Genomic DNA, 12,202 nt, shown 5'->3' on the forward strand with positions numbered 1-12,202 from the left:
ATATGTATAAATGTCATTGTCTTGGTTTATGTGATTAGAAAATGGCGACAGCTCTACCAATAAGCTGCCCCTCCTGTAAATGTTTAACAAATGCACTTTGTGTTTGACAACACACACACACGGGGCAATGTCCTGACGAATAATCCATCCTGGACTGTCATATTAGACTCTTCTAGAAAGCCAAAATGGAGGACAGAGATAATTCAGGTGGCATTTTCGAAGGCACATATAACAAACTGATTTCTCAAGAGGACTTTGGTGCTGATGAGCAGTCTCAGCGAGGTAAGCTAATTTAAACAACAGATGTGAATGGAAAAACAATATTGTGCTAATTTGAACTTTGAGAACATTCATCGAAAATTGTCTTAGACAGGCCCACCCTCATGTCATCATCCAGGTTGTTTTTTCTGTTTATGTCTTACTGTTCTGTGTAGTGTCCATGTCAACATGGAGACCTGAATCCAGTTTGAGCTATCACAAAATGCTTACAGTGAGCCTGGCAGTGCTCGCTGTCATTCTGCTGGTGGTCGATATCAGTCTAGGAGTCTACTGTAAGTTATTGTCCATGAGGTTTCCATATTGTAGTAACATAGTATCAAGGTTAAAAGTTCATTTAGAGGTTAACAGACAAGATGTTCACTCTAAAGTGAATATTGCACATATGTATGGTGCTTTTTAACTCTTTCTTCACCACTTGCAGATAACAAAATTACAAGTGGAAACCATTTAGTGACTGATATCGCCAGTGAGATGGCTAAGCTGCAGGCCACATATGACACTGAACTCCAAAGCAAAGAAGAAGCCAGGAAAGAGCTGGCGAAAGAGACCAGTGAGCACCAATTTACCAAGTGGGAGATGGATCACCTGGACAGCCGGAGCAAAAGCTACAAAGAACAGATTAACCAGTTTCAAATAGAAATTGCATCAATGAAGTCTCACATCCCAATGATTGGTGAGATACTCAGTTCATAATTACTGTGATTCAAACAAGAACTCTTCATGTTCCCCTTTTCTTTGACAACAGAGGAGGGCTGCAGACAATGTATGCCAGGATGGACCTTCATGAACTCAAGGTGTTACTACATCACTTTCTCTAATAATCTACGCAAACCATGGCTGGTAGCCCGACGCTACTGCAAGATTAAAGGAGGGGACTTGGCAGTGATAGACAGCAGAGAGACACATGTGAGGCTCAATAAAACAGAATAATGTAGACAGATCTACAAAGACTTCACATTTAATTACTGACCCGTTACAAGAGGTCTGTGCTACATGCAGAACTATATAACTAAATATAGCGTACCTGTGTGTATTTACTTTGTTGTCAGATGCGTCTCTTTGAGTTGATAAATAATAATCGAGACCCCACAAAACCCATATCGGTGAGCGGCTACTGGATTGGACTGAGAGACATTGACGAAGAAGGGATTTGGAAGTGGCTGGATGGGACAAGACTGACTGATGGGTAACAGTTGTATCTAGCATCAGCAGATCAGTATTGTCTTGTCAGTGTTGCACGTCATTGTGACACCCTACACTTAGAATTGTGGCAGCCATCCGCTTCACAATAGATATTACAGCCTCACTGAGCAGCCTATTATTTGTTTCAGGTACTGGAATGACGGAGAGCCCAACAACCACTCTAATGAAGATTGTGCAGCTATGTATCCCAGAATCAATCCCTTTAAGTCCTGGAATGATGCTCCGTGCAGTTATTCCTTGAAATGGATTTGTGAAATGAGAAGCAGACCTGCAGATTAATGTGACATCTTATGTTTTTTTATTCTGTTCAATGAGACTACTAAATGGATGAAGTGTCATACAAAATATGTGTTCATTTATTATAATAAATAAAATATTTAGGAATTGTGCTTTACATAAAGTACTTCAATGTAAACACTAAAGCTTGGTGTTTTGGTCTTGGTGTTTTAATTACAATGGTGCAAAAAACTGTGATTTTTTTGCACATAACATGCCCACCACAGTATTTCCTGTGGATCAGAGACCTCAGTCACATCCACACTGAACACCGTGTGACCAGTGAACTTTGTGACCAGTTTAGTGACCATTTAATAAATAATCCAAAACTACTTCTTATATATTGTTTTCTTTTTAAGTCTGACTAACCCGCAAACCTTTTACTTTTTAAATAACTTTGGGTCTGTAAGCCTCGTGGTCCTCACAGTGGTGGTCGCATCCTCACAGCACTGAGAAGTGCTGCCGAAGTTGCTTGAGAAGCTGCTGAGTGTCGACATGTTCTGGAAAAGCATCCTCAGACTTTTGGGCCGCAGTGTAACTGTTTTGGAGGTCCCCAATCTGGACACAGTCAAAAACATTATGTTGTTAAGATTATTACTCGTCACACGTCAGTTGAACCGCACTCCACTGAATACACGGTCAGCTGAATATATTACCTTTTCAGAGAGGATGGAAAGGTTGAAATGTGGTTCATACATGTGAGGGGCCAGTGATGCAGCAGTTTGCAGGAAAGCTTTAGACTGTTCAATATGACCTTTGCGCAGCTCCAGCACAGCCAGGTTATTGTAGGCCTCAGCGTGGTCATTATTAAAAGCCAAAGTCAGTTTGAAACACTGATAGGCCAGCGTCAAATCCCCAATGCCCTGTGTGCACAAAATAAAAACAACACTTTGCAGCAATCCGTCTGTGTGTGAAATGAACTTGCCTGATATCGTTGTCACATTCTGCATTGATATTATCAAAGGCAGTGCACTTACTACTGCGACATGTCCTATGTTGTACCAGACGTCAGCCTGATCTTCATCATTGGCAACCAGGGTCAGAGCCCTCTCAAATGAGGACAGAGTCATATCATACTGCTGCGCGTAGAAACAGCACAAGCCCAGGTTGTTGTACAGCTGGCAATTATACACTCCCATCTGGAGAAGCCGTCTAGCAAAGTCACATTTATAAATGAAGTGAATCTCAGATGAAATATAACCTCTCATCACATGTACATAAATTAAACAGAAACCTTTTATCTGACCTGTAGAACCGTAGGGCGATCTCTGGCTGATCTGTGTAGAAGTGATTGCTGCCTATACAGGCTATAGCCTCCACATGAGTGTTGTCCTGCTTCAGCACGTCTTTGTAGTACTCTGTAGCGGAGGAAATGTTGTTCATCTCCTGGGGGGGACACATTAGAGGCATAAAACATGGCTTCTTATTTTACTGCAGTTATATCATGTTAGGACATACTGTACCTCATGGATGCGGGCAATTCCTGTTAAAAGGGTGACCTCACCGGGGAAGTGGTCCAGGCCTTGCTTAAAGAGGTTGAGTGCCGTTATTGGTTGATCCAAGCGCTGGTAAACCTATGGGACAACACAGATGAGGATTATGCTGTAATTTGGTTATGTAAAGTATTACTTTAATATCTCAATTATTACCTTTGCTAGGTAGAGGTATGTATCTACCACCTCTTGGTGATTAAGAGCTGATCGAAACTGTTTTTCTGCTTCTCTATACAAACCAAGCCTGCGGAGGTCAGATAATTAAATGATTAAAAAAGAAAAACAATAAAAAAAAAGAGTAATATTAAAAACTGAAATATTGTGAGTTACTTGCCTGTAGTAACATTTCCCCAGCTGAAGTTTCCACCACCAGTCTTTAAACTGTGCATGTTCAGTGGCTTGAGCAGCCAAATCCAAAGCCTGTATGACAAATATGACATTCATGTCAACCAATCTTACAATATTATATAAACCAGTTTTATCCTACAGAATTGTGCAAAACTTACATTTCTCACATCATTTTCATGATGGAAGATGTAATCAAAGAGTGTCTGTTGAAGACATTATTTTAAATGAGAGGTAAAAATAATAAGAAATATAGTATATTATAACTGTAGTCTCTGTCTTACCCTGGACAAATTGGGCTTTTGGGAATAATTGGCTAGATTTAGTCTTGACAAGTTAATGAAAGGTCCATCTGGGTTGGTTAACATTGAGGCCTGGGGAAAGGAAATGCAAAATGTTTTAGGCTATCAATATAAAATCGGAATATTTGACCATAACATACATACGTTCTTTACACTCACCGTTCCCAAACGGATGAATCGACCTGATGCACTAGTGACAGGACGAGCAGTGCTGGCAGTGCGTGGAGTTTTGATGGCCTGCTCCATTGTGCCAGGGCGTCCGGACTGTGTGCTGGGTCTCACAAATCCTGTGATAGGCCGCCCTGATTGTGTCATAGGCCTAAGAGAAAGGAAAAGCAAAGGCTGATCAGATATTTTCTTACTTTCTTAAAAAGATCTCCCAGATTATATTTAGTTAGGCTACCCAGTACCTCACAGCTGGTGTGGGACCTCCACCCTGACTCGTCCCAGGGAGTCTCAATGAGGTTCCAGGTCCTGCAAGATGGTTAAGTTTTAATCAGTTGCCCTTTAAGGAAATGTTACAATTATTGATTCGGTTAAATATAGGTATTAAATGAGCGCTAACACTTACGAGCAACTTGTGCAATAGAGCTCTCATCTAGCATCATCTCAGCAATCCCCTCCTGATCCACCTCGACTTCATCTATGTATACCATCTCTGTAAGAGCACGGGTTTTCAAGCTCCACGCTGCCTGTGCACAAAATGTTTTATCATTGATAATTCATTTTATCATTTAAAAGTAATCAGATAAACTTGGAGGTAAACGACTGGGTTTTATTTCTAGCTATAAAAGTTATAAAGGATGGAAATGGCAGGAAGGAACAGTGCAATCATGGTTACCTCTGAGATGAGTAAGGAGGAGTCCTTAAGATAGTATGGAGTGAGTAAATGAGAAATGCAAAAGTTGACAACAAATGACATAGGGTGCAGAAGACAGGAGTCAAATGCAGCAAGATGTCCAGCAACAGTAAGATACAGACAATTTCAATAAACACCACTACTTGCACCGTTAATAATGACAAAGTACAGACTCGACTAATCGGGATTATGCAGTAGGTTGCATAGCTTCCCAGCGTTAGCACGCTAGCAAGCTCTCCGTCGTGATAATCGCTAGCATGCTAGCCTGGCTAGGCTAACTGTTCCACTGTACCTGGTCGTATGGGCTGTCCCGTAATATTTTCGTACAGATATCTGAACATTGTTGGAGCTTCCGTCTTCTGAAATAGCTCCAAGCCAAAAACAAGGGGTCCATTGTCACCTCCATTGCAAGTGTTAAAACAACTATTCAAATCGTTCAGCAAGCCGATAAACGAAGATGGGATGATGACGAATCCAAAGCTTCCTCTGTCGCTCGGCAACAGCAGAGGAGGGCGGTCTGTTAGTGACGCAATTTCCTCTGAAGAAAAGAAAAGACAAGAGAAGAAAATAAAAGAAAGTATCAGATCACCTCAAACAAACACTCCCTCATTGTTGTAAAAAAAGAGAAAGTAAAATTAAACCAATAACAAAAATAAAGTATTAAAAAAACAATAACAAAAAGTCAATCGCAAACGTGTTGGACGTGTGGATCCACAGTGTCATTGTAATTTTAAATTCAACAATGAACTACCTTCACAAAGAGCTATGACACAATTTATGGACTTCTTTGCGTTATTCTTGAATTAAAACAAAAATAAATAAATGAAGGTTTTATCCAATAAATTATATTTTTAACTAGTTCACTAAAATATCTGGTTTGAAATTAGTCAGCACTGGTCAGCGCGAGTCGTGAAAGGAGTTGTCCTCTCCTGCTTTTTCCTGTATGATGAGTCCAAGCATCTGATTGGACGGCAGACCTCTTCGTCAGCAGTGTGGGCGGTGCTTGTAGAATAACAGTGCAGCTCCATCTTTGTAGGATTTGACAGGAGCTTTGACCTGTGTCGAAGAGGACCGCGGGCTGCAGAAGTACAAGAAGACTCTCGCAATGAAAACAACAGCACAGAACGCTGCGTCCTAAATAGAGGCACGGGGCGTTCATCTTACCGGGCAGCGACACGATTCATTCACACCAGCCTCGAAAATGCCTCGTTTCAACGCTTTCCGTGGACTGGTTAAAACCCAGTGGAACTAATGGGACACACGGGCTTAAAATAATCCTTTTTGGTGAATGACACTCTATCAGAAAACCTACGTGACAGCGACAGAGAGACACACACGGAAGTGCGGACATGGCTGACAGAACTGCTCCCAACTGCCACCTGAGACTGGAGTGGGTGTACGGATACCGGGGACATCAGTGCCGCAACAACCTGTACTACACCGCCGCCAAGGAAATTGTCTATTTTGTCGCCGGTGTGGGAGTTGTGTACAACACCCGGGAACACAAACAGAAATTTTACTTGGGGCACAACGATGATATAATCAGGTATGTGTGCACTGACACACACACACACACACAGGCTTCAGCACCGCGGACAGCACCAGACTTTGGCTACAGCATTAAATGCATTGACAGTGTGCTGTTGACATTGTAGGTGCTAGTGTCACCTTGTAAGGTAATATGAGCTGGGGAGCTCGTGGAAGCACACTCCTACTCAGCAGCATCCCTGTAGCGAGCTAGTAGGTTCAGTGTATTGCTCAAGGGTACTCAGGTAGGGCAGGTGTCTGTAACCAGCCACATGTCACTTCTTCTTGGTGGCCTCGTCTCATCATTTGAGCAGGGTTTTGTATCTTTAATGTAGTGCCTGACTTGTCAAACACCACAAAGTCCACATCTGTCTCTGCTCGGTTTCAGTGTTAGGTCCTTTCTCTAATTGTTTCTCAGCATGCCACACAAAAATGACCTGTGTCCAATGCTCCAGTGCTTGTGTTGACATGTATGCTTGTGTGTTGGCCTGGAGATGACTGCCTTTATATATTGTGTCAGTAGTCAGCTGGACTCCTGCTTCATTATTAATCAGACAGACAGTAGAGACACTAACCCTCCGCTGCCCCTGGGTGAAGTGCCGGTGTTCAAAAACCTAGCCGGAGGACTCACTGACTGAACCTGATGTTTTTTTTTGCTAAACTGCAAAACCAAATTTGCAAAACTGATAAATATTTGAATCCACAATGCCTAATCTGGATATTTGATGTCACCGTTTCACACTAAACTGTATGACAGATCAGAAACCTTTGACTTCTACAGAACAACCAGGAGCAATCCTCAGCAGGGTCAGAGCTGAATAAGGGCTCTCACATTGCACTCACTCATGTGGAATACGTGCAGCTCCTCCTCGCTGTAGAGACCTACAGTTCAAATACCTCACTGTAATCTTATGTTTCACTTTCTTAGTCTATTTTGGTTACTGCTACATCATGTTTGTCAGGTGCCTAAACTGACTTGAAGAGTTAATTGCTGCCCCGGTTTCTCCTTCTGTTTACCCCATAGGCTCTTTTAACTGGCTTCCCAGTCTGATGTGGGAGAGCTAGCAGGTTTTCAGGTGACGAGGGTGCAAAATGGTCAGCCCTTTGTTTAGCTGTTCTGTGCACAGTAAAACAGAATTATTTGCTATTCTGCTGTTGCATTGATTTGTGATCTCTGCACTTGATAGAATTTATTCGTACTATATGCTGACATGTACAGAACATAAATCTCACCCAGGCACATGAATGCATTCAAAATATAGATACTAGGCTACAAATACACTTGACTGAAGTAAAGATAAAGATTGCCCATCACACATCCTGTGATGGAGGGAAAAGCCCGTTAGGCTGACTCTCATAGTAAATTACTACCATCTTGATAATAGAATGTCTTATTTATGTAGATATTTTTTAATGTTTTAAAGATTGTTTATTTTTTTAAATCTTTTATTATTTAAGTTCATAAATAATAACAGTAAATATAAAAGTATGGAACATTTTTTACCTCCTCTGACCTCTAGAACGTTTTCTCTGGCTGAAAAACCCCCACCTGGTAAATTGTTTTTTTTTTTTTTTGCTGTTATGATAGTGAGAGTTAACGTGATAGTGTTATAAAGAAGCCAGGAATAAAAGACTGTCTCCTATTACATTATCTTGTTAACTTTATGATGGACCAGAGCCAGAGTTATAGATTATAGATGCCAGGCAGCGACTGGTTTTGTTTCAGCAAGGTTGAATAAAGTGAGGTGAATATTATTTATTTTACTACTGCTGCAGGGTTCACACAAGCAGGATTGCTCTGAAATGTATGAGCAAATTTTGAGAATATACTGTTAAAGGACAAAACTGCAAGATTTGCATCAGTGTTCCAGTGTTGACAAGGCTGTCTGTGTCTTATCTTTACACACGTCTCTAGAGTGTTAATAAGATGCTGAAGTCCTGCTGTCAGTTAATGTGCAAATGAGCATGTTTAAATGCACATTTGTAGCTTGGTTTTATTACATCCTGGTTTGGTTCCTGTTTGGTGGTTTGCATGGAACACAAGGAAAACTGATTCTTCAAATCCCACTTAACCAGGATACTAGTGCACACGTAAAATGCCCTCACTGTTAGAATAGCTGCCAGGTCTCTCTGTGAAAGGAAGCATGGTCTCTAAAGAGCACATGTGTCTCACCCAATCAGGATCCTGTAGAGTTTAGTTCAGTCACTTAGGATGACAGCATGATTCAGCATTGTTGTTGCAGGGATTAAAGAAATTAACTCAGACAGTTTTAAGTGGTGTTTACATAAATGTTGTACAGATGATGTGGAAGTGGCTGCACGGATAGTCTGCTCTTATCCTTAATTCACCCTTACTACAATCCGTCTAATATCAATAGAATACATAAAAATAGCCCAATATAATGTAATTATACCTGGTGTTTTTTGGATTTTGATACTCAGAAGACTACTATTTATGACGGATTAACAAAGAGAATTACTCATTTTCAGGACTGCAACGACCAGTTGTTTTCATCTTTAATTCGTTAAAAATCAAAAAGTTATTTTTAATACTTTGATATGAAAAAATGAAAGCTTTCCTTCATTGGAGAAGCTTGAACCAGCAAATACAGAACTTTGTCCATTGGTAAGTTTTACCAGTTGATTATTATCTTATTATTATTGTCAATTAATTCAATCAGTTAATTGTTTCCAGTCCAGGTTACAGAGCAACGATTTCCTGAATCCTAGCAGTCATACAATATTGGGTCTTAAGGGGTCTTTGCCCATGTTACCACTGCTCTCTCTCCTGTTCTTTGTCCTCTTGACAATCTAATCAAGCAGAGCGCCACTGTACCTGCTGCTTACTTTCATTGTAGCTAATCTATTTTTAGTTTTTGGAGCTGGCGGCTGTATCATAGGAAATGTCCTCTACACTATACCTACCTTAATCCTCTTTAAATTCAGTCAAAGACAACTACACCACAATCACCTTGACATGATGATCATCATATTTTCATCCATTTGTGCTGTAGTATTTGTTTGGCCATAGATGTTTTTCTTAAATTCGTGCTGCTTAAAAAAGCATTTGTACCATTTTTTCTTATTTGACCTCTGACCTTTCCTGTTTTGAATCTTTGCATCGTCATCTCAAGAAATTGGCCCCTGAGGTTGTTTACATGCCTCATATCTACATGAAAACAGGCTGTTTAATTGCTGCAGTATCTGCTAGTTTTGTACTACAGCATTTGGCAGATGGCAGACAGCCGCATCAAACAGCCGTAGCCTATATCAAACAGGAGAAGCTAAGTCATTAGTGATGGCATTTAGCAAGCTCTTCGCTGACAGAAATGGAAATGAAACGGTGATCTCATTGCAGCTGGCTCAAAGACTAAGCAACTAATATATAAAAATGTCCAAATGAGCATTAGCTCTACCTACCAGAAGTTGTATTCTCTGTGTTTTACGATGTTCTGGTGTTAAACCAGATTTCTGTGTACTACCTGTTTATGCTGAAACAGTTTTCTCTGCTGTGTCTGTCTGCATTTCAAAGTGTTCCAATCATTTTTTCTCTTCCTCTGAATGCTATTTTTAGCTGCTTTGCTCTGATTATATAATAATCATAAAAAGTAAGATGAGAAATTGTACCAGGTTGGAGAGAGGTTCAACAAAGAAGGGAGCGAAGCAGAGGTGATGGGAGAGGACAAACAAAGCAGGTTGAGGGAGGACAAAGATCAGGCCTGTCACGTCTAACCCACCTCAACTTTCACCAGTGTTTGACTCAGCAGGTTGATGCAACACAGCCCATGAAGCCTGCATGACCTGCTGTCTAAATACTTGCCGGGATTAGAAATTCTGTAGAGCAGTTGGCAAAACAACTAGCCTGATTATAATAGAGGGTGCTCCACCGCAGCGTGAAATATATAGGGCAGGACGAGGCAAGGGGAAGAATCGCCCAGTGAATCACTCAGGCCTGCCTGGAACGTGACTGGGGTCTGCTGAGAGGATGGGTGGAGCAGGAGGAGGAGGTGACAGCTTTGTACAGCATGCTGATGCTCAGTTGTGGAGTCGGAATGCTTGTAGGTGGGGGTGGAACAAGTGTATGTAGGGGGGGTGGGGGGGATTATGTAACACTGTTATAAACATATGCCCATTGATGTGAGGAAACCCCATATGAAATAGAAAAGGTGAAAGTGGAGGAGAATAGTGGAATAATGGATGCTAAAAGAATGAAGAATGACAAAATTCACACATTTACCAACATTGGTTTTTATTACTGTGTGAACACCCTGTAGGCATGCATGAAGCCAGACTGTATGTGTGCATTTGAGCATGACTGGGTTAATTGAACCATGTCCCCTTGTCAAGCTGCCCCTCTGCTTACATATTCAGACCTTAATGTGTTCATCACATGCCAGTGGTTTCTGCTGGCAGGGCAAACCCTCTCGTCTGAGCACACACCAACAAGCACGCATGACACTAAAGCTAACCAGATGTTTTCTCTCCCCCCTTTCTCTCTGTGCAGTTTAGCTCTCCATCCAGAGCGTGTGTTGGTGGCCACAGGACAGGTGGGCAAGGAGCCTTACATCTGCGTATGGGACTCTTACACTGTGCAGACTGTGTCCATCCTCAAAGATGTGCACACCCATGGCATCGCCTGCCTGGCCTTTGACCTGGAGGGACAGGTACAGTTGTAATGCAGTTAAATGATCTTTCACACTGCTGCTGTAGTTTAAACCTCTGCACACTTTTTTTAGCTGGAAAGCCTCCTGGAAAATGTGGATGCATCACTAAATGCTATGCAGCCTTCCACCGATATAGAGTTCAACGACACAATTTCTACAGTTAATTTACAATGTAGCAACTCACAATGTGAAGATTTTCCTCTTGTAAAAATAAACAGAATGCCAACTTGAGGGTTTTAATATATTTTAACTGCTGACACATTCTCCTTTCAGCCTTTTTATGCTGCCTTTTCAGCAAACTCTCTGTAGACCTACCACCGGTCAGTGTTTACACACTGCAGCCTCCACTCAATGTTGATTTAGACTATGAAAATCAATACCACACAGAACCATAGCTAGGGTTTTTATCTTTGCATGTCTCTCCCTTCCTCCCATAGGAGCTTTAAGAGCAGAGTTTTACATCCTGTATTTTGCTATAAGAACCAGGGAGATGACCCAGTGCTACTTTCCTGCTTGGGTAGAGAGCAGGGGATTTAGATAGAATGTGACAGAGTTTAAAGCCAGGGGAGGCTCCATCGCTTCTTAGTTTAGCGGCTCTATTTACTCTCTATCTCTTCCCCGACTGGATCAGAGGAAGTCAGAGCTGAGCTCAGGACAATCAAGAGGGATCCCTTGGTGCCATTATCCTGTCCATCCATTAAGGCAATATCAAAAAATTACACTGATGTTTGAGACAACTCTGGGTCTGGATATTTCACTATGGGCTGCAGTTGTATTGTTTAGCACAAAGACTTTCAAAACTTTAGTCAGTTGTCTGCATGCCACATTAGGCTGTGGTTGAGATCATGTTAAGTCTTAAAAAACCCTAATGAACCCTCAACAAGACCAAGAGTTTCTAGCAAAGCTAGCAGCCATGCTAACATCAGCAGATGAACAATGCTTACAGTGTTGAGATACATCCATTGTGAAGCTTGTGGAAATAGGAGTCCAGTCAATATACAAAGAACGAATCAAACTGGTTTTGCAGGGAGCACTACAATTAAGTTTTCCTCAACTGAACATGAACGTGTGCATGAAATTGTGTTCAATATTTTTCTTAACATTTTAACAATCAAAAACATGGTTGCACTGGAGGATCACCAAAGTCTGCCATTAGTTGTTTGAATACAATTTCCCAGCAATGCCTCCATTAGTAAATTAGATGGACCAGTACACAGAACAACCTGAGAGCTACACTGCTAGCAAGGCCAAAAC

General features: G+C 41.3%; 3 protein-coding genes across 5 annotated transcripts in view; 2 read left to right on the forward strand and 1 right to left on the reverse strand.

Moving 5' to 3' along the window:
• Window positions 1-135: 135 nt before the first annotated feature.
• LOC114427361 (CD209 antigen-like) lies at window positions 136-1,904 on the forward strand. The gene is made up of 6 exons (XM_028395385.1): window positions 136-282; window positions 435-551; window positions 701-952; window positions 1,025-1,185; window positions 1,329-1,465; window positions 1,611-1,904. The coding sequence occupies exons 1-6, from the start codon at window positions 186-188 to the stop codon at window positions 1,759-1,761; spliced, it is 915 nt and encodes a 304-aa protein (XP_028251186.1). The 5' UTR covers window positions 136-185; the 3' UTR covers window positions 1,762-1,904.
• ttc8 (tetratricopeptide repeat domain 8) lies at window positions 1,821-5,517 on the reverse strand. The gene is made up of 14 exons (XM_028395384.1): window positions 5,461-5,517; window positions 5,050-5,295; window positions 4,470-4,590; window positions 4,309-4,372; window positions 4,058-4,217; window positions 3,881-3,970; window positions 3,758-3,802; window positions 3,586-3,671; window positions 3,408-3,495; window positions 3,222-3,332; window positions 3,005-3,144; window positions 2,736-2,910; window positions 2,415-2,621; window positions 1,821-2,316 (listed from the first exon to the last, which is right to left on the reverse strand). The coding sequence occupies exons 2-14, from the start codon at window positions 5,161-5,163 to the stop codon at window positions 2,200-2,202; spliced, it is 1,518 nt and encodes a 505-aa protein (XP_028251185.1). The 5' UTR covers window positions 5,164-5,295; window positions 5,461-5,517; the 3' UTR covers window positions 1,821-2,199.
• Window positions 5,518-5,788: 271 nt separating this feature from the next.
• The window catches only part of eml5 (EMAP like 5), a 28,091-nt gene continuing 21,677 nt past the window's right edge, over window positions 5,789-12,202 (forward strand). For all 3 annotated transcript variants that reach the window (XM_028395025.1, XM_028395027.1, XM_028395026.1), the window contains exons 1-2: window positions 5,789-6,303; window positions 10,789-10,948. In XM_028395025.1, the coding sequence (XP_028250826.1) occupies window positions 6,107-6,303; window positions 10,789-10,948 (357 nt within the window). In that variant the 5' untranslated portion in view covers window positions 5,789-6,106. The remainder of the gene's footprint in view (window positions 6,304-10,788; window positions 10,949-12,202) is intronic.

The sequence above is a fragment of the Parambassis ranga genome, chromosome 22 (assembly GCF_900634625.1).
Source record: "Parambassis ranga chromosome 22, fParRan2.1, whole genome shotgun sequence".
Classification (NCBI taxonomy): domain Eukaryota; kingdom Metazoa; phylum Chordata; class Actinopteri; family Ambassidae; genus Parambassis; species Parambassis ranga.